The following is a 23,087-nucleotide window of genomic DNA, read 5'->3' as shown; positions in this document are numbered from 1 at the left end:
AGCAGGAGATCTGAGATAGCACAGGACAAGTTAGAAGAGAGAAAGGAGCTTTTAGCCTGAAATGACTGACTAATCAGGTGATGAAATCCTGGTTCCAGTGAAGTAGGGATGCAGAACACTCCCCAGGACTGAGAGCATGTGAGACTTTATAGCCAGATGGTAATTTACGGAGATTTCTTCCAGATACAAGTTCTGTAAGATACTGACAATGAGCTGCCACAACAGAACTTTTCATGTTATATGTCTGTATAAGCCAAATATAACTACCCCTATAAAGTCACACTTCTTTGCAGTTAATATTGAGAACTTGATGTTTAAGATTAAAGCTGGTGTTACTAACATTTATAAATTGAAACTTCAGAGATGGAGCTGGTCTTTGTACCAGTTACAGGCTCTGCATTATTGGGGGTTGGTTGGATTAGAGCACCAGAAACAACTGTGGGACTTCCATGGAACAGCTAACTATTGGCAAAAAATTATTTTCTTAACATGCTAGTTGATGCAAAGACTGAAATTGATTGAGATAGTGCATCCTCTATTTATTTAAGGTTTGCTTTGCTAAGAAGAAAAGTAGGAGAGCATGGGCATAGTTTGGCTCTGCTCCCACGTTTCAGCACCACTGGAAGTTTCTTCATGGAAATGTGGGGTGAGATCTCAGCCCTGTGCACCAGGGCAGCTCAGGAAGAAAGACTGATCTTCTGCATCAAGAAGATGCAGAAGACCCCAGAGTAACTTCAGTGTTACGCTGAAACTGGTGGGAAGTGAGAAATGCTTAAAAAGTGTAGAAAAAACATTGTGGTGCTCTGCAGGATCTGAATATGGCTCAGAGTTGTAATAGTGACTCTGATCTCAGGGAGTTTTATTTGATCGGCTCTGGGCAAGTTTGTGTGCGCCAAAATAGAAGAATAAATTAATAATTTTGTAAAAGAAGAATGGGGAGCAGGAACAGAGAATAGAAATGAACTTTTCTGTTGCTATTCCCTGAGTCTAGACTCCAGCCATAGAAAATAATGGAGCACATATTAAAAAAGGAGTTGCTGATTATCTAGAGAGAGATTTTTCAAGGGCATAAAAGGAAAATAAATGTAAGGGTGTCATTTAAGAGGATGGGGAAGGCTGGAGTCTTTCCTTTGTGTGTTTGCTAATCTCCTTCACCCTTTCCATTGGATAGTTGAACAATGAGTAAGAATATGCATAATTTTCTAAAGAGCAATTCTTGCCTGGACAAACCTGATTGCTTTTTATTTAAGTAAAACTACAAAACCCAGTAGTTGAAGTGAAAACGATGGATGCTATACTACAAATTTTAATAAAGTCGTGACACTGTCTCATGAATAGTTAATTGAAAAATTAATGCCAGTTTTTTAGAGGACAATTATGTGGATTGAAATGAGGCAAAAGGTTGATATACAAAAAGTAATGATTGAAAGCTATGTCTAGGAGTGTCTGGCAGAGCACAGGAATTGCTCTTAGATCCAGTTATATTTAACTTTTTAAATAATTATGTGGAAATGAGTGGAAGTGACAATGACTTTCATCACAGTCTAAAGTTCTGCACAGATGTGATGACAGAGGAGTAATTCAAAAGTTTGAAAGCGTTAAACCTGAAAACACATACAACAAAGAAATTATCTTTGAAGAAAAGTCACAAGAAGACATATCTATAATTTGCATAGATCCATTAATTCATGATCTGTGAAGACACTGGAATATATACAAGCAGAAATTGTGGAGAACAGGAATATTCTGAGCAAACAGACTAAAGTTTAAATACATGGCTTGCTGAAAATGAGTAGCAAATTAAGTTTGAAATAGAAAAGCAATGTTGTTGACATCCCTATTAAAAAAATCTCAAATGAGAACTAGTGTTCCTTATTTAAAATATTTGTGTATTTTCAGGTATACAATGTATAGTTCAGAACAGTCAGAGTCCAAAGAAATAGTAATGAACTGTGCTTTGGGCTTCAGTTTTCTAACATTTGGCTACAGAACAGCCAAATGTTAGAAAAATCCTAGTGAAGTACAAGAAATGACATTATTTGAAGACCTGGAAGCAAGTAATCAGATAGGCTGCTTCTGTCTCTGAATTCTATAGCACTGTGAGTAATATGAGTGGGAACAGAGAAATTTACTGTGAAGCCACTAATGATAAGGTATTAAGCCAGAAAATGGAAGGACAAAACCATATGTGTTGTTAAAAGCAAATTGGATTTATGCAGAAAAGTATTGCTCTTACATGTAGTCAATGCAATGTGTACTAAAGAACACAAAGAAGTTCAAGCAGAGTAACAAGAATTCTGGGGCATCCTGGGCCAGAGCGATACAACCCATGAGTTGGCAGGGTACAAAGGCAAAAAACCACATTATTTAAATTAACTGACAAGAATACAAAACAAATTTTTTCAAGTATAGTCTTTTTCTGCACAATTTGCTATATAATAGCTAAGACAAATTCCTCTAGAATTTCCTCTCCTCCTTCTGAGGAAGCCTGGGAAGCTCAACAGCACTGCCTGGCCCTCTGCATCTCTGGAAAAAGCAGCAGCAGTTTGAAAGCAGTGGTTCCCACACTGTTGGGTGAACAGTGTGGGTTTGAGCAGTCACCATTCACACGGATTAAGATAATTTCACATCCACATCTTCAGCTGACATTTGAAATTCGATTAGACCTGTCAAGGTCTGTCAATTTGAGAGCTGCTCATGTTTTCACTGAAAGATGCATCCTCAGTCATGGGAAGGGTTTCTACTCAAGTACTGTATTGGAAGTACGTTGTCAGAAATAATTGTGGCAATTGAATGTCAGCTAATAAAATAGGAATTTTTAAAACAAATATCTTCACAGATGCAAACCATACTATCTCTGAAGAAAGTACTGTGTCTCTTCAACCAAGTAAAAAGTGATAGGAGAAGAGGAAGTGGCCTCAAATTGTGCCAGAGGAGGTTTAGATTGGATATTAAGGAAAATTTCCTCACCAAAAGGCCTGGCAAGCACAGGACCAGGCTACCTAGGGCAGTGGTAGGGTCACCACTATCTCTGGAGGTATTTAAAAGACATATAGATGTGGTCCTGATGAACATGGCTTGGTGGTGGACTTGGCAGTTGGACTTGATGATCTGAGAGACTTTTCCAACCTAAGTGATTCTATGATTTAAAGATTGACCAGTCAATTCGAATTTAATAGTTTTATTTTTAACCTTATTTAGTCACAGGGCATGTGTTGGACACCGTTCTTGATAAAAGAGTAGAGAAAAAAATAAGGAAAACCAAAGTAGTTTGACACCCTATTACAACATCAGCTGAGCACACAGGAAGCTCTAACAAAGCCATGTTCTACCAAAGCCAAACCAGCCCACTGTGCTCTGTCTTTGTGCCTGTGTTCAGGCACATAAAATCTGTCTTAATATGTGCCACTGGCAGTGTCTCTTCAGCCCATTCATTGTCCCTGGGACAGCTTTTCATCCTCTTGCTGAAAGCTCCCCTTTTGCCTTACAACTGGCAGGTCTCACACAGTAATAATGGATTTTATAATACATCCACTCTGTCCTCATTACATCAGCACATCCTCCTCATCCCCACAGCATCTTTGGCAGCAAGAGTATCTCCTCTGTCTAAACAAGAGAAAGTAGGGACTGGGCTACCAGTTGTCCTCACAGGTCAGGCCCTGTGGAAGGAAAATTAAGGTTAATGGAATTTAAGGTGCATCAGAAGACCTGTGCAAGCAGATGGTGTTTGTTTAAATAATAGCATATACTTGGGATTACAGGATTTGTTGTGCCCATATTGGTGAGGCTAGACCTCTGCTTTTTTCAGCAGGCTTGAGGAGCATTGCAATAACAGTGGTGATAACCTCTATTTATTTTACCTGCTACTCTGGGACAAGGACAATCATGTGCGTGTTTGACACGTTGGTAATGAATTTCTTTTGCACCAGGCAAACATTGCAGAATGTCTCATCAAAACATCCTAATTAAGGAGTGGATTTGAGTAGACATACAATCTCTAAAATATCAGAAGTTCCACTCAATTTAATGTACATCTAGCAGCTCCCAAGGGAATGTTTCAAAATCACTAAGCTTCTGTTTAGCAAAGTGGGGATGAGCGTTGGGGCTCTGAAGGACTGTAAATGAAAGATTACTTAACTCTGAGGGAATTGACTGGCTCCTGAATGTTTTAAAGCAAGCTTCTTCCTCAGCAGCTTTTTAAAAAAGTGTGTAAAGCAGATGTCCATATTGGGCAGAGCCTTCCATGGGTCCATTCAAATAGTCAAACCCCTCCTCAAGGTCTGTCAGGAAGTGCTCTGTGAATCTGATCCGTGTGATGTAGGAATTGAAACCACACAAGAAATGGTTGGCTAAAGTAAAGATTTCTGTTTGTTTCCATTTGAAAATTCATGTATCTTTACACTCAAGATTGCCTGGAAAATGAAGGTAAAAGTAATAACTTTTAAAGAACATTGAGTTATTTGAAAGTTCATGTGCAATAAAAGCAGTCAATTTACCTTAACTGTAAACTTTACCTTAACTGTGACAGATTTGATGATTTTAAAAGGAAATTAAATTTCTTTTTAAAATACAATCCTTGAAATCATCAGAGAGACAAGCTGGAGTCAACAGAAAGCTCCTTACTACATTCAGTTCTTCCTTAGGAATCAAATGTTCATGGCCCTTTTCCTTTCCTTTGTGGGTCTACCAGGATTTTGGAGAGATTCAGTGTTGGCAGATCTGTATATCTGCATAAAATGTCCCTGAAGTCTGTGGGACATTGGTGATGGGCATGTCAAAATGAATGAGATTATAAAACTGTGGTTTAAAATGGGAAGATGCTACAGGCTGGTCCTTGACTGCCTGATCTCTGCTGCATGCTAAACAGCTGCTCTGAAGCCAGCAGTCTTGGCTCTGTGGTATTGTAAGATTTTGCTATTTTTTCCCTTTGCCTCATAAAAATTCTTATATACCAGCAAGTCTCTGCTCTGGAGGGATTATTCTTTTTTTTTTTTTTCTTTTTCCCCTATGACTTCAGTATACATAGCCAGGCACAGAATTGCTAGGAGAAAAGAATAGGATCTTTAGCCTCCCTCCTTTGCCAGTAGCAACAGCCTTTTGACAAGGATAAATAAACTATTAGAGGATGGTTTTCTCCTGTTAACTTGCAAGTTAATGCTGGGAACGTGTTCCCAGACCCACACCCTGACACACACCGGGTCAGGTCACAGCTCTTTCCACGGCAATGCTTCTGCCTCCATTATAGAGGAAAAGCAATCACACAGTAGGTGTTTTGATTGTATCTAGGCCACCACTATTTTTTGCCTCCTTTAGAAACCTTTCTTCTAATGCAATATCTTTCTGTGTCCTTAAAGACATCCCTTCTGAAGCGTCACTTCTTGAATTGGTTTTTCAGTACCAGGTTTGATTTACAAACCTCGTGCAAAGACAGCGCCCGACAAACGCTGCACCAAACAAAGCTGTGTGTCAGGGACTCTTTGTCATCAAAAAACTGTTCAAGCTGCAACAGGGAGCTGTATCCTGCCCTGGCAGCCAGGTGGGAAGCACAGTGGCACAACAGATTTGCAGAGCTCCTGTTTGGCAGAGGACAAGCTGCAAGCTTTTTACACCTTCTGTTAAACCTGTAGAGAGGGCACGAGAGCCTTTCTTCTTTAAAGCACATTTAGGAAGAACAATTCAACATCAGAAAGATTGTCTAATGGAAAGGGTTTTCTAAGCAATTAAAGTAGTTTTTGTACTTTGCAGTGAATCCTTTCTGGGAGTTTTTTCTAGACAAGGTTTGCTATAGATTGGGCTGTATTAGTTCCAGCAATACCTGATGTTTGGGCAAGAAGCTTTGCTATTGACGCCACCCTGAGCCTGTCTCCTGAACAGTCTGTCCTTTTTAAATCTGTTTAGGAATGTTAATTTCAACCTACCTAGTACAGGCAATATGGAGTTAATTTACAAATATGAACAGGTGTAAAGATGTTTCTTGCTTGCTGTAGAAGATGGAAGGCTCTGTAAGGTGATGAGCCTGTATAAGCAGGCTTAAAGTACCAGGTGGTCACTCTCTTAATTTTCATGTTAAAGGGAAAGGAAGATTTCTGGGTTTCCCCACTCCTCCTCCTTTCTGCTCTCCTCCCCTCACCTACTTGGATTATTTCTGATCCATAGGGTGAAGGAAAAGGGTTTTGGTTCACTTTTCTCAAATCTTTGGAGCTGAATTCCTATCCTGCTGGAGCTCTAGCCAGGGGAGATCTGCAAAAGCTTAAGATCAGCACCAAGATACTTTGAGGCCCATAATCCTGCCACAGTTTTCTTTGGTGATGCTTTTCCCAATACTGTTAACTGAATGCAATGTACAATCCTTAACAACGACTATTAATATTAATTAACAACACCTCCTCAGTTGAAGGCCCTCTCTGTGCCTGTTCATCTGCAAGATGAGTTTCTGATGACCCAGTGCTTGGCCACAATAGTTCAGCCTGGCAATTTTTTTTATTCTTTTCAATATTTCTATCACTGTTGTGACATGCATATGTGCTTGAAATTTGTTTGTAAAATCCTTTGTTTTGACAGAAGTTGTTGTTTGTAGTAATTTTTGGTAATGGAATTTCGTTTCTTTTCCATTGCCTGATGAAAAAGACATTTGGGCTTATGTTTTCTAGGTACTGAAGAAGGAACAATTTTCTCCTAAAGCTCAGTGACTGGATGTTTCATAAATTTCCTCTCTGTTAGCACTGGTACATTATATCATTCTCATTTTTTATAGCACAAATAAGCTTGAAGTCAACTCTCTATTAAGTAAATAAATGAACCTTAAAACTGAGCCAGTTTTTTTTCCCCAAAGCTCAGGATTCCCATGCTTTGAGAAACATCCTTTAAGCTTAGCTTGCAGCCTAGCTAAGCCATTGCTTAATGCAGTATTCTTTTCATTCCAGTCCTACATGGAAGATCACCTGAAGAACAAGAACCGTCTGGAGAAGGAATGGGAAGCTCTGTGTGCTTACCAGGCTGAGCCCAACGAGAGCAGCGTGGCACAGCAGGAGGAGAACGTGCCGAAGAACCGCTCCCGGGCCGTGGTGCCATGTATGTACACTTCCCTTTGCATCTTGGTTTTTTCGTTCTGCATACACTCCCCAGTATTCTTTGCACAGTGGTGTGAAAGCTGCAGAAGGCAGGTAAACAATGTGGAGTGGTTTCTGTGTGTACTGGAAGCTGTGGCTACAACTATGGGCTGGGTGCATGTCCTGTTGTCTTATCAGACCCTGTTTATCTCCTTGTAATTTGCATATATGTTACAAAAATACACAACTGTGGCCACATAACACTGCTGCTGCAGCTGTGCTGTCTCACCAAATTCCATAGCCAGAGTGATTGTCAGTGCTGTAATATACTGTCTGTACAAGAGTGGCATCTGTAGCTATTCAGTAGAAATCTCTTCTCCTTCTGACCAAGACAAGTTGGTCTCTTGTCCATCCAGCAGTAACACCAGCAGTCTGTAGGCAGAGCCAGATAATCTGTTTATCAAATACTCAGCTGTACTGAAGGAGCCCCTTTAGGCTTCAGTGGATAAACTTGCTAACTGGCTTCTCTCTGCAAGGCTTCTCTAAACACACAAAAATAAAAATAATTATAAAAAAAGGAACTGATGTTTATATTCCAAGAATCTGCTCTTTCCTGTAAGCAGCCGCCTTTTGAGCTTGAAATAAAAGTAACATAATTTTGCTATGCAAACATACACACACACACATATATATATATATATAAAATATATATATCTCATAGATTACATTGGTAATGTATGGATACATATTTCATTAGGCAACCAATGAAACAAAAATGAAACTGAGAATATAACTGAGAATATATGCACAGTCCACAGCAACCAAAATGCTCTCAATCAGCGTGCCCACAATCCAGCTGGATAGCTTGGCAAACATATATAGCTGGTTTAATTTTTAAGGTGCCCTGAAAACATTAATTTTCCCTAAAAGAGCCTTGAGTAAGTAGTATTCCTCCTTTAGGGATGGAGAAATGACAGGTAACACGTTAAGTAAATGTCATAGCCAGATTTAGAGTGAAGATTCTTTGGAAGGGTATGGTAATTTAACTGAGCCCATCAGTCCCTGCATATTTGCTTCAGCGGGGTTTGTCTCTTTTGTTTATGTAGTGGCTCTTTCTGCAATACTTTTCCACTCAGGAAGGATTACAGCAACTTAGCAGTATTAATTCTCCTGAGTAAATATGGTGCTGGTCAAAAGCCTTTTGGGGCAGCAGCAGCAGTTTGCTGACTTTCATGTGGCTTGGGATCAGGCTTGTGAAGAAGTTCTAAAGAAGTCACCACGAAAGTTGAAGTGGTGCAAGCCTCCTGTGCTCTTTTACATCCTGAAAAAAAACAGCACTTAACTGACACGATAGGCAGTGAAAATTTTCCATGAAAATATGTATTGATCCAAGTTAATCTTCCTGTTTAAAGTGTTCCATCAATATGGACTTACAGTCAGACCATCTTAAGATATTTCAAGTTCCTGCTCATAAATTAAGCTAGACTGGTTTTGGTTGCTGCCACAGAGACAGCATGGGAGCTATGGATGTTGCCAGAAATTGGTGCTGGTTATTTGACTGATGTAGAAACTCTGTCTTCATGATTCAATGAGCTGTAAGATAGAAACCTTCAGACTAGACTTTTCTACCTCCAAATCCAGACATATCATGGCTGTGACAGTGCTAAAGAGCAGAGATTTTTAACTTAGGTGTCATAGAATCATTTGGGTTGGGAAAGACATCTGAGATCATCACTGAGTCATTAACCCAGCACTGCCAGGTCACCACCAAACCACATCTCTGAATACCACATGTACAAGTCTTTTAAATACTCTCAGGGATGGTGACAGCTAGTCTGTCTCTTTTCATCATATTGTACCTCCTGGATGTGTCAGCCAGCCCTGACCAGGCTTTGTTTCTCTGCCATTGCTTCTTTCATGGCACGTTGTTATGCCATTGAAGTGATTTGGTGAAGGTATTTGGACATGGGCAGGGTGACTGCAATTTATCTGAAGTTTTAACTGTAAGTGGTTTAGTACATTTAAAAGGGTAAAATGATTAATGTGCTTTGTTTCCTCAATGTGGAAACTTCTATTACAAATATTAGCGCACTGGGAATTTTCCTTTTTGACTGAATTGCACAAAATTACCTGCCTTCTCTTCCTGCGGTTATTGTGCACTGGTAAACAGCTGTCATATTATATATGTTTAAACTACTTACTACTTTGTTGATGAGTGGAAAGTATGGCATAGAGTTTAAACAATATTAAATTTTGATAAGGTGTTGGTTATTTTAGACTCTAAGATTAGACTGAGATGAGAGGGCCCAGTTTGCCCATTTTTTTAAACTGTGTTTAGACATTAAAACTATAGCAAAAAAGCCATATATTTGCTTCATAATGTATGAAGAAGCAAACCTGATATGCTTTTGATATTCTGCAGAGCTGTTATGTTATATTCAGTGTATTCTCACAGAGTAAGTAATGCCTTGTTAGTGTTTCCTCACTCCTTTCATATTCATAATCACCTTGACAAGGTAGAACAAGATTCACATAGAAGATTTCCTCTTAGAAAGGCTTCAAATAAGCTTTAATATGTTGTATTTGCTTTGTGTTTTTCTTTCTGAACCAATACAATATTATTTTTAGTGATTATATAACTGATCTAGTTATTATCACTATTTTATCATAGTTTATTCTTGTGCCTAACTTTTCTATTTTCTATACAAACTTCTAAAATACTTGATAGCAGAACACCTTGACACTACACTTAATTAATTACTAGTTAAAAAATGCTAACAATTCAAGTTACCTGGACCTTCTAGATTAACAAAACTGTATCCTTTTATCCAATCAACAAGCAGATTGCTATAATTTAGGACACACGGTGTTTATATTTAGTTCTATAGTTTAGTGATGCCTATTTTGTTTATGAATACATGAGCAGATCCAAAAAAGCTTTCCAATTTTTTTTTCTCTTTTTGCATCACTGAAAAGTGAACCCATCTCAACAGAGTCAATACTGTATGTTTTTATTTATGTACACCATTAATATATACAGGTATTTTAAACATTTGGAAAACAACTTTTTGCTGTGAACATCTATCAAAAGCTGTCCACTATATCCATGGGATGTGGCGTATATTTAAGCAACCTGGTTATCTCTGTGCTTTGCCTTTCCTCTAAAGGAGAGCAAAGCATTTAGGGGCAGAACATGCACCCAGATTTGAGCCTTGTTTGCCTTAAGGGCACAGCCTGGGGTTGTGCACCAGAGATGGGAACACCTGAGCAGAGGGTTGTGTGCCTTATCCATGTTATGAATGCATGTGCAAATAGTGCTCTGAAATAAAGGAAGTTCAGAGCAAAGAAAAGTTCCATTTTCTGCCGATCATCTATGAACAAAATAATGATAATCAGCAGATTATAGTTCTTCATAGTCTTCAGGCTGCACCACTTTCATTTCTCAGTAGTTCCTCACTTCCTTAATTGAGTGGAGTCCTTTGTATTTAAAAATAGTAGTAGTGCTTTGTATTTAAAAAACCCCAAAAATCAGTCTAAATCTAGAAGGAAGAAAATTATGATCCAGGCAGGATGTGCCAGGTTGATTGCTGTAAGATTTGCCTTATTCTGTGATGCCCAGATTGAGACAACCCAAATTTGCCCATATTTCCTTCTTTTTTAACCTTATATTTGTTGGTTCTATTTCTTCAGAAGTATCTGATAAAAAGGAAGCAAAAGGCAGAGGGAGAATGTAAGTCTTATTTTTACAAGTTTTCAATGTCCATCTAACAACAAAAATAATCTTCATTAAATTGCAGGGCCACTGTGAGAGAAGTAAAAGATTGAGATGACATACTACTGTAGTATTGGTCAATAATAATAAATAATAATTATTCAGATAATAATTCAGATAGTAATGACATTTTGTGCTTGACTAAGTCATTTAAGCACAGGAATCCAGTGTTGTTTGAGATGCCCAAAGTACTCAAGGTACCCAGGCAGAGCTAGTAGGTGTAACACCAGCTCTGTGGGAGACTTGTGACCCTCCTGCCTGCTAGCCAAGTGTCTTTAGGACTCTCAAATATCAGTGGAAACCTACATTGAGGCATTGAAACCAAGTTTCTGGGCATGAGTCAGAGAGATTGTAGATCAGGATGCCTGAATTTAAGTGTCTCCATGTGAGCCAGGTGTCAAAGCCCCTGATAGAGCCAGTGAGGAGCCAGTCAGTGCAGGGACATCAGGAGAGCTGTGCAATGGCTGCAGCTGGTATTTGGTTTATAGTGAAATTAATAGCTTTGAGATGCCACTGTTTATCCTGTGTGAGCTTCAGATGCTGGTCTAATAGGGTAAAAGTCTTGGGGTCTTGTGTCCTGTCTGTTTTCCTTGTGCAATGTCTCATCTACCCTACAGTTTCTCAAACAGTCCATGTTCTAGTTTAACAACCTATATCAAGCTCCATTAAGCAATTCACATGAATATATCTATGTGTAGACACTAAAACGTAGCTTTTACAGTCTGTAAATGAGATTTACATACTGCAAACTCATGTGTGTTTGCTTATATCATGTCCTTGATGCTCTGTCCTCTATATTTTATGATTTATATTGTACATGTATATAAAATCCAACATTGTGCTATGTTTCTCTGAAGCTACAGGTTAATATTAACCTTTTTATTTAGGAAGCCTCCCTCTGCCACATGTATCCGTCTGTACATTTTGCTTTTCCTTCAGCTGTAGCTTGGCTGGAGCAATAACAAATACAAAGCAGCTCAGCATTCAGCAGCAGCTATTGTAGATACTTAAAATGATGCTGTAGCTTGGCCAGATTGCAGTAGCTAGTAACAGCATTTGTTTGTCTTTTTTCTCACTTCCTCATTACCACCCCTCTCCTCTCCTATTTCTTCATTCATCTTTCCTTCTCGTTATTTAGATTGATCTTGTGTATCTTCCTTTTCTGACATACCTTCCTTCCTTGTATTTCCGGCATTTCCTTCTTCTCACCTAATCAATGTGCAGTTTGCCAAAAACAAAATGCTGTACATTCAGCATTTTCCCCATAGTTGCTCACTGTTAACATAACAATCTGGTGTCCACGGTATTCTTTTGGTTTCTTTTTTCTTTTCTTCTTCCCCTGCCTGTTTCAGAAGAACTATTATGCCAGTTCCTAGAAGCTTTGAGGTGATAACAGGCATAGACAAGCACAATCTGTTCATTGTCAATATGAATGTTTGATGCTGCAACTGAAGCACACATGGGTGCAAACTCCTGATATATGCAGAAAAACATGTCCAACCTTTTTTGTACACTTCCTTTTTCTAAGAGCAAATACAAAGTCTCAACACCTTTTCACTAAGCCTTGACGTGTTTTGCCCTCTAATAAACCCTCCAAGACTGCAAGATAATGACATAGCACACTAAATCAGAGGGTCTGGATAAAACTCTGTGTTTAAAAAAAAAAAAAAAAGATCTATTAGTTACTGATCTCACACCTGACTCTTATTGGAGAGTCACCCTGACATCTGTTTGCTAAGTACTGATGAATCACTGTCTGCTCTCTCTCCTTCATCCCTCTGAAAACATTTCACACGTTTCCTTTGGTGATTAGTTCAAACACTTTTGCTATTCAATGAACAGGGCTTATCCTGAGTGCTTGCTTAGCTTAAGGTTTATGACACCACATTTACTGCATGTAACCTGTGTTCCTCCTGCAAAGCCAGAAGGCTTCAGAGCTGCAATTCTTCAAGCACTCTGTGACATTGCTCGTTGCAAAGCCTCCTATAAAAAATATCAGGTAGCCCAAGATCTCAGTGTCAAAGGTTCATATTGATGTTTTGGATTTTTTTGTGCAATGGTGCCAAAGTGAGGTGGAAATGAATAATGTTCATGGGTGTGTTCCCTTTCTTCTCTTCTTCATCCTCAAACCTTAGCAGGGAAAGGAATTTTATGTGAATAGTAAAGCATATCTCTTCAGTTATTTGACATGACTTGTTCATCACTAATCTTATTCCAGGAGAAGATTGCTGATGCTGTTGGGTGAGATTGAGTGACTATAAACAACACTCTTTGTCTTGCTCATCTACTGAACTGCCATGGCATTGCTGTTAAATAAGCCTAAGCAGAGCCCAAACTCTCTGTCTCTACCTTCCTGTATGGTCCTTAGAATGTTTGATAATTCATTTCTTATTCCTCATGATGAAAATAATGATTGGTACTTAACAGCCAACCTGGAATCCTGGTGTTGAGTGGTGTCTCAGGCCACCAGACAATGTGCTCTTACTTCGTCTATTTGAAAAATCAGTGGAAAGATCCTCAGCCCTCTCAAAACATCATTGTCTGTGTCCAGCAGTAGAGGGTTAGAAAGGACAGTTCCACAACCTGTTTCTACCATATACTGTGCAGGGTAGGTTTCCTGAGGAGTATAAATTGTGCTGGTTATATATCAGGTACAAGTTGTTTGGGATTCATATGTAGACTTAGACATCTCTAAAATTATCTCAGCTGGGTCTGGGCTTTCTTTCTTTAGTCAGTGGAAAGAAATGGCATTTCTTGAACACAATTTGGCCTGTTTGTGACAGCTAAATCAGGATGAAATGATTCATCACATAGAAACATTTCTTTTCTCATAACAGAAAGCGAGTCTGGATGATGGGAAGAGATGCAGATATCTGCATTGTCTCTGCCTGAGTACAGACAAATAAAACCCATCCATTATATGTGTTCTGATGTAGAAATAATTAAAAAAAAAAAGACTAAAAAGACTAGAGTTTGGGGCATACCAGCTTTAAATATAATTGAGCTAGCACCAGTAAAATTACAAGTTAAAAAGTGATAAAGTAATTGTGAACATGGGCAAACAACAGGAGTGAGTCTCCTATGTCCAGAGCTGCTGTTTTCTTTACTGGTGTCTGAAGTGTAAGATGTTTCTGTGTGCTCCAGTTGTACTTTAAGTCAAATTGTTGGCATTTTTTCTCTTCCATGGTCATCTCCAAGTCAGATTGTCTCCCCACATCACTAGTGGAACACCACACAGCACTGGTCTTTGACCAGGATAGATTAATTTACTGTCCAGCTCTCAGCTGTACTTCCATGTCCTTGCTGCTCATATTTTAGAGAAGCCAGGTGGACAAAGTCCCATTAGCTTCCTTCTTCCATGACCTGGCAAGCTCAGGAGTGTTTGTTATAATACTGGGGGGTCTTACTGATTTTAGTGGTTTGCCTAGTTTAAATCTTAAACTTCCTGAACAGAAGAGATTCTCTTTTTTTCTTATGAGAGGTTGTAGCACATCAGAGAGCATCACATGAAGACAGGTTTTATGATACTGAGCTTCTGGAATATCCCATTGTTTCATGCCTGAGTCAGGCTGTGGTGCTTTGGCTGTGTCAACCCTATGGCTAAGTTGGGAGTCAGAAGGAAATATCCTTTTTGCTATCTTCCTGTCTTGGAAAGCACATTAATGTGACTCTGAATTGTCTAACATAAAATGGGTGGAATACTGGTATAGAAGCTTCTCTTGTTTTGTCCTTTGCAGATGACCATTCCAGGATATGTCTGAAGGGTGAAAGTAGCCACGACAATTCAGACTACATCAACGCCAGTCCCATTGTAAGTATGGTAACCTATGAGAAGTATTCCAAACAGTTGATCCTTGTCATTCCTTGTTGTCAAAATAGGGTCACTCCAGGGACCTCACTGCTAATCTCAAGTTGTGAGAACCTCAGAACACTGGTGCTTCAGTCTGTCCTTTAAACTGAAAAGAAATGTATATGCATGCAATACCCTTGACGTTTATTTACTAAGAAAAAGTCACTAGATAACCTTCATTCTACCTTGTAATGCTGTCAGTTTTCTGTACTTGATATTAGATTTTATTAATTTACAGATTATAAATTTCAATGCTTTATTTTACTAGAGCTTCTCCTTCTCCTGAGAGGAAAAAATAGCTTGTTCTTTTTTGCATTGTCCTGCCAGCTACAGTAGGAGGAATGGTTTCTGTAGGCATGGAGGGCTGAGTTCCACAGATTTTTGAGCTTCTTCTGCATTAGGAAGTGACATTTCCTCTTACTTTCTTATTCTGTTGACCCTAGTGAAGCACAGTCAGGTGGTTCTGTAGCTCTCCTTGTTCTTCCAGGAGCTTTCTGTTTGGAAAGCAAGAACAGGATTCCCTAGCCCCTGTACATTCATTCCAACTGCAAAGTAAGTCAGTCCTGTTTTTGGGTCCAGATGCTCCAGGGTTGCCCAGCTGCCATGTCCCATGACTGTGTGAGCTGAATGTGAATCCTTTTCTTGTCCATGAAAGGTAATAGGGAGAAAAGGTCTCTATTTGCAGACACTGAACAGGTACAGTCATTCCAGTGGCATTGCCCTGTCATAGCATCTCAAGGAAGTGTCAGGATCTCCAAGTGAAGGGGAGAAAAGACACTGTGTCCTTGACCTTGTGGGACTGCTGGTATGGCAGTCACTTTTTCTCACAGTTCTTATTCACATTAATTAGCCACCAAAAAGTTATTATAGGGCAACTGTGAGAAAGAGCTTAGGATGGAGAATAAGATCTCACTGCAGTGGGCTGTATTTGCCATTACTGGCTCATTTTCCTGGGGAGTATCACTCCCCCAGTTAAATGACTTTGTGTGGGCAAGGCAGCTGACAATTTGCAACAGCATGAAATTACAGGCTGCATCCTTCCCATGTTGTTGACAATACTTTTTTCTTTTAAAAAAACCCAACAGCTACATAAAAAGTGTTCCCTGATCTTTGTTTCAGCAGAGTTCAAAGCTTCATTTCCTTCAACACATAAAAGCACTTTATTCAAAGAGTCAAAAAAACACACAGAAGCCAAAAAACACCTTTGGGATATTTTTGTCTTTGGCTTAGGTTAGAGGGGAAACCAAAGCACCTGCATGTTGAGGGATTGCCAGTTCCATTTCAGAGGACAAGGGTAGATAGGCACAGATTGGAGCTTTTAGGCTGTTTTTAGGTGTGCCTCTGACTAGACCAAGCTCTGTTGCGTAGCAGGATCTGGGGATCACAGTAGGTCATGTTCCAAGGAATATCCATCCTGCTTGTAAAATCGCACACAGAGGTCCAGCTCCAGGGCCTCAGTGCTCTGCCTGTGTCTTCAGGACCCAGCTGGTGAGTTATGTTTGGTCAACCCTTCATCTGATAGTAGAAACTGAGAGGTTTTGTGGGGAGGACGGGAGTGGGAGGTGATAACTGGAAGTGAGATATTGTATTCTTGTAGGAGCTTGGTTGTAACTCACATGGCAACAACGTGGTAGCAAAGTGGAATTACAGCATCTGTAGACAGTGCTAAGGCGGGTTCAGTGTTGACACCAGTACAACTGCTGGGTTTTCACTGAAAAACTGGGCTTCTGCAACCTGCCCAAAAGTCTGTGTAGACACAGTTTAACTATTTTAGTACACAATTTCAGCTGGAGAGGGGGGTAGATTCTTGCATGTGTGTATATGTCTGTCGCAGTTGTAGTTTCGGATTATAGTGTAACTGTTTCTTTAATAACACTGAAGAGTAAAGTATTAGATTTAGTAGTGTTGTAAGTGAAGAAACAGGACTAAGATATCCCACTAACGAAACTGGGAAGAGGCTTGCTCTCTCAGGATTCCCAAGGCTCATGCAAGCACAGGGTCCCTGCTCCCACAGCTTTACCTCTTGTGTTTTTACAAAGGGTTGTAATCTTGCCTTTCCATCCAGCTGTTAATAAGGGTCCTTCTGCAGGGTTAGAACCATATTTATTTTTTTGTTGCTTTCCCAGACTCAAGAGTTCTGTTCAATACAACAAGTCACACTGATGAACCAAAAATTCTTATGGCTGCCTTTGTATCTCTTACAGAAATACTTCTATGCCCAGAAATAAGTGGGCTCACAAGTGTTTCATTAGATTGGGATTAGTGCCCAGTAACTTGCATAGCCAAGAAAAACTGCCAAGAAAAAATTTCAAGTTCCTCTTCTTTCTGGTAGGATAGAGACCCTAGTGTGAGGAGAGAGTGCCACAGCTGACATTTGTGTAGACCTGCTATTCCAAGGAAAGAGATGCTCCAGTTAGTTACGTGAGTTTTTTCCACTAAGCCAGTAGTCATTTTGCTGTTTTGAAAGCAATAGGTCAAAATGTGTTTCCTGGGGGTGATAAAGGGGGGGGCTGATAGGAAGAAATCCCTGCTTTGCAAGCCCATGGTCTGGAAGGATTCCCTGCAAACTGCTGAATTTTGAGCCAAATTAAATATCTTCAGATTAGTGTTAACATATTTGTTAATCTGGTGTAGTTTCAGTACAATGAGGTTTATTATAGAAGTGGCAGAGATATTTAGTTTCTGTTCTCCCCACTTCAAATGCCTACTGCAATATTGAATTGGGCACTTGATTCTGCAATATTTGCTGTGTTTATAGAGCCAGTGAAGCCTAAGTTGGACATTTGTGCTATTTCTGCTGCTGTTTACTCGGGATCTTTCCTGGTAGCAGGCACACATTTAGTGAGCGTCCGTGAGAGCACACAGTGGATGTGGAGTATCGGCACAACTGCTTTCACTCACTCTTGCAAAAATCCTACCATTTCTTTCCTTCAGACTCTTTCAACTTAAATAACCTCACTAATTATCCTGTCAATACAGTGATGCTCCTGGTGCATTTGCTCCTTGCAGAGCCTGGGTGAGGAGTGAGCAGTGTTGTGAGTTGGGCATTGATAGCACAGGATCAGTACAAGATGAACTGACTGCAAGAGGCTTTTTCCTCCCTGTGTGTGGGAGCTGTCTGGTGCAGGAAGAGTGGAAAATAAAGTAATTCTCTTTGAGCTTCAGAGAGGGAGGCTGCCAGTGCCATACGTGTTGCTGGGTATCTCCAGCTTCTGGGTCAGTGGTCCAGTCTCCAGCTGGGGCTCACTCAACCTTCACTGAAGTCTAAATGAGTGCAGCAGCACACCGTAAAAAAAATCCCCGTGCTAGACAATGAGCTGGCCACCTGCCCACATGTTTCTTCCTTTGAAAAAATGCTGCCCCCCCTCAATACCTCAATACTTCACAGTAGGATGTGAAAACTGGGGTTATATTGGTGGCCCCACTGCAGCTGGGTGAAGAGAATCAGGAAAGATTTAGTCCAAATTCTTCCCATATGTCTTTTATTTAGCTGTAGCATGAGGCCAGGCAAAATGAGTCCTTGGGATAAATTTGCAGGGTAAAAGTGAGGTAGAAATCTGTTTCCCTCCTCTCTGAAATAACATAAAGTACTATGATAATAACTCTGGTATCGGCAGCTGAATGAAAGGCTTGCAATTACAGCACAAGGAGACCCTGACTGTGCAGAATAAAACTGTGATAATTACTTCTGTCATATTTGTACTTAGTCCTCATTAAATTTCAGGAAAATCATCCAGTAGTAAATAATGTGCAATCTTTGCTTTTAAATCAGAGGTCATGAAAGTAAATGGGAAATTCTGTTTTTCCTCATAGGGTGTCTGAGAGGGAAAAAATCCCATCAACTACATTTAAAAACTCAGTTTGCTTATTATTGAAGACACCAGACTGAGGAATGTCATTAGCATGACAGTTTGTTCAAATACAGCATACAAATTTCATCAGCAAGAATAGACTCTGAAATTCATAATGGCATAGGCAACCAGATTTGCTTCTTTCATTCCATTAGGGGCTTAAAAGGAAGGATTTAAAAATTGTTTTAAATTTTAATTCAAACATGAAGATGAGGACTAGTCTACCTTTTTAATTTTAATGCTGAGGTGAATGATTACAAAGTTCATCTGCATTTGCTGGATATACTTTCTTTTGCAAAAACAAATACACTTCTTCTTTAAAGACTGTCTATATTTTGTGTAATAAATATATGTATGGAAGTAGATTTTCTTGGTGTTGTAAACACATCAAGTCTGGAAACCACACAGAAGCTTGAATCCATACAAATTTTTAAGGCGTTAATCAGATTTCAACTTCCTTTCTGTTGCATTTGGTCTACACTGGATTTCATTCTGATCTCATGATTTAGGAATATATCAGATGGACTCAGAGGTTTTAAGTGAAGGTAAATATGGTAAATGTGGTATGACTGAGACCACATCTCACCCAGCATCCTTCTCTGTGGAAATTGAAGATCTGACAAGCTGAAAGGGAAGGTAAAGGGAAGGAATTCATCAGTATTATCATTTACTTGAAATTTCAAAATAGCCATTGATGCCTATTGGCACTTTTACTTCAGATTGCAGTTTTACAAGACTGCTTAACAAGAATCTACATGTACCACTCTCAAGGATTTACTTCCACAATGTATTGACTTTTCTGTATTTCATCAGCATTATCAGTGAAATCGTGCAGCAGCACAATCTCTATCACAAACTCAACAAAACTCAGCATTCTTCAGGGAATTCTTGCAAAGTCTTAGAATAAGACAGCTGGATAATAGAATTCTTGAGGGGAAAAAACAGCTTTTATTCTGCAGTAAAGCAAAGGTGGAATCCTTGTCTGATGTTACCAAGATGCAGCCAGTTGTGATAATGTTCTTCATATATTTTCCTACTTTAGGGTACTATAAGTCAGCTTATACTACAAAACCCTGTAGGAAAACAAAAGTTGTGCCACTAAAGTTTTCTCTAGTTTTTCTTTTTCAAGAAGAAATCTCAGTGCTCCTCATTTTTCTTTTCTTTTGCTTTTGATACTGGTAGTGATGCAAATCAGTACAATCAATTGCATGGCCCATTATAGAAATCCTTGACCCCTAATATAAAATCATGGAAAAATAGATTGAAACATTATCACCAGACTTGCCTTTGCTGTACTGCAGCAGAAAATGAGAATTCCACCATAGTAGAACAGCTGCAATAATTGTAGGTTTTTCTTTCCAACAATGGCTGTTCGATCCCATTCTGATGTAAGCCTTGTGAACTTGGTGCTTTGATGGGGAAATAGAGGGAAAAATCATGTTCTTTTTGAACAATTACTATTAGGGTGATTTCTGAAGGTTATTCTGATGTAAAATGTTAGCAAACAATCAATTTTTGTTTTAATACTTGATTGTATGGAGTCTGGAGTTCTCCATTCTTCTCTGGAGAATACATTTTCTATTTTATTTTCATGGAGTGAGAAATCTGAGGGATCCTTGAAAGAAGATAATGACTACTGACATTAAAAAAAAAGTCTTTTACTGGATCCTTGATTAGTTAGTTTAAAACCCATTACTGACTTTATTTCTTTATTCAAACTTCTGTTAACTTTGATAGATTAAGATGCCCTTGGTGGTCTTGCTGACCTTGAGAGAATAGTAAAGAACAAAGCAAAAACATTCAAGAACTGTCCCTTGCCATCACCTACTCATATTAAATTGAATGTGACCAGACTAGGGATTTTTCACACTTTTCTTGAAATACATGGTCTTTTAAACAGTGCATGTAATACAAAATTGATGAAACCAGGAATTTCATTTAATTAGTTTAAACTTTGCTCTTATTTTCGTTCAGTTAAAGATCATTTAATAGTGTGATAGCATTTTCTGCCATTTTCTATTTGCTCCAAGCAAGAAGAGTTTCTGCTCATAATTGTTTTTTGTGCAACACAATGTGCTTGGAATGTAATAATTGTAATTGTCTTTTGAATTATTGTTAAACTGCTGATATACTTCACCACTCTGTGCTTATTGTAATGTTTGCCACGTTCCAACAGCACCTTTGTGACAGAGGTTGATTAATGCTGAAATGCCAAGATTGGCCTATTCCTGATTTATCAGCTGAATGTTGAGATGTATTTCCTCCGTGACAGCACTATTTGCATCATCCTTGATTTCTTCTGCCTTTGTTTTCTGGCATATCTACATTTGAAAAAAAAATCATTTAGAAGAATTCAAAGTGAATTATATTTTTTCTAAAGTTTGGTGCATTTACTGTTGGTTACATTTCCAAGCAAAGCTCTAGCCTGTGGAGAAATGACATCATTTTTGAGTGGATGCAGCCCACAAAAATTTCCACTGAGAGTAGCACATCCTCCTTGGTGTAGGTCAGTTTTTCTAAGTTAAGATTTTTAGTTCCAGCATAGGAAATCATTTCACCACAAATTTAAAACTTGTAGATCTTTGGGATTCAAAAAAAAAAAAAAAAAAGAAAGAAAAACAAACAGCAACAAGAAATCATTTCAACTGTAATGGAGAATAAAAACAACCTCTGCTTTTAAGCTTGACTTTGCTTGATCACATTTGCTGTGGTTTTCAGCTGTGTTCAGTTCAGTGTCTCAATTCTTACAAAACAAAGCAAAACGAAACCAAAAAAAAGTTGCTCCTTTTGAAATGTTTCCTAAGGGCTTTTTTTGTTAATACTGATTTTTGAAGGAAGCTAGTTTTCCTTGGTCTCAAAATACCCACAACAGTAAATGTCCTGCCATCAGAATTGCTTTTTTCAAAAGGCAAAGAAAGTAAGGTTGAAATTTCTTGTGAGCAATTGCTTGTTGGGAAGATTTACTGGCTGATAAGAGAAGCATCCCAATGAAACTTGGAATAAAATGATGCTCTTATAGACATCCTGGTCAAGTTTTTTGTGTAACTATGGGTGGTGAATCAGAAGTAAGCTTTTAGTCTAAATTGATTCAGTGACTTTTACCTGTGTTGTGTTGTCATGGAGAATTTTAATATTAAGTCCAGCTTAATTATACATCAGAAAATTAGAAACATAAAAGTGTTCTCTTCCTTTTTGCAACATTCATCATATTGTTGTTCTGTTAGAATAACTTACATCTGTTCTTTTATGGTTCTTCCCTCTTTTATGTTGCTCATAATTATGAGGTGCCTTTTTTACGCTGACATGTACCATCACTGAAGATTTTGATAGACTATGAATAAATTCAGGAGATGCCTGTTAATGCAAATGTGACTCACATTCATTCTTATTCAGATCTTTACTTATAGGACAGAACTGTGTATTGAGACAAATTCTGCCTTCAGCTACATGAGTATAAGTTAACTCTCACCGACTTCAGTGTCACCGAGTCACACCCACACATCTCAGAGCTGAAATGGGTCTCTTTTCTTTATGTTCAAAGTTTTGTCCTGCCCAGTTCAGGGTTAGAATGAGTTTGTTTGTTTTTTAATCCTATCAGCAGATCTTCTTTTTCAGCAGAATGGGTCCTAAGATTTAGAACCAAGAAAACCACCCATCAGTTCGAAAACATTCATTGTAACACACTAATCCTATTTACTCCTGATGGCTTTGTTTCTTAGATTCTTTATTTTTTCTGCTCAGTGAATTTTCTGCTCCTTGAATTAAATGTAATAATTAAGGTCTTTAAGCAGAACTTCCTCCATTGAGGCCAAATCCATGCATTTAGATAAATCAGCTAACCAGAAAAAAGCCAGAAACTGAATTTGTTCCCCATTTTTGCTGGTTTTTAGTTACATGTGCCCTTGACTGGCATGGTGGAAATGGAGAACATATTTAGATGTGTGGAGCATTCTTAACATTCAGCGTAGAAAAATGTTTCAAAAGGCCCTAGGTTGCTATGAAACCACAAGTACTGATCTCAAATAAATGCCTTTGTCAGCCACCATAAATGATCTTTCTCTGCATGTTGAGGACATGGGACATTGCTCATCACCTCTGGTGTCATCAGTCTTTTGGGGGAAAATTCTCTGAGCTTACAAATAGAAATAAAACACTTTGCTTGCCAATAAAGGGTGGAGGGACATGACAGTCCTTCAGGAAGTCCCTTATTCTGCCCTCACATACTTTCTGTCTCTAAAACTACACGGGATTTCCTTTAAATAAATCCAGTCTGTGTTCTTCTTCCTTATTCCAGATGGACCATGACCCCCGAAACCCTGCATATATTGCCACCCAGGGCCCTCTCCCTGCTACTGTTGCTGACTTCTGGCAGGTAAGTTAAAGATCTTTTTGAAAACTGAATTTATGTCACAAGTTTTCCTGTGCTTCTTGAAATGTAATTTGTGTAAAAGTATGTTGTGCTTGAGTCACTGCAGGTGGAATAACCTCAATTCAAATGCCTTTTTAAAGTCTAGTACATGGATATTCAAGACATTTATATGTAATACAAGCCCTGCTAAGGAATG

General features: G+C 38.8%; 1 protein-coding gene across 1 annotated transcript in view; it reads left to right on the top strand.

Annotated features, from left to right (window-relative positions):
• The window catches only part of PTPRN2 (protein tyrosine phosphatase receptor type N2), a 636,567-nt gene that overhangs the window by 567,111 nt on the left and 46,369 nt on the right, over nucleotides 1–23,087 (top strand). Inside the window, exons 15-17 of the mRNA XM_063183049.1 lie at nucleotides 6,924–7,071; nucleotides 14,559–14,632; nucleotides 22,817–22,894. Coding sequence (XP_063039119.1) covers nucleotides 6,924–7,071; nucleotides 14,559–14,632; nucleotides 22,817–22,894 — 300 coding nt within the window. The remainder of the gene's footprint in view (nucleotides 1–6,923; nucleotides 7,072–14,558; nucleotides 14,633–22,816; nucleotides 22,895–23,087) is intronic.

Source organism: Melospiza melodia, chromosome 1 (assembly GCF_035770615.1).
Source record: "Melospiza melodia melodia isolate bMelMel2 chromosome 1, bMelMel2.pri, whole genome shotgun sequence".
Lineage (NCBI taxonomy): Eukaryota > Metazoa > Chordata > Aves > Passeriformes > Passerellidae > Melospiza > Melospiza melodia.
This window is presented reverse-complemented; position numbering and strand designations above follow the sequence as displayed.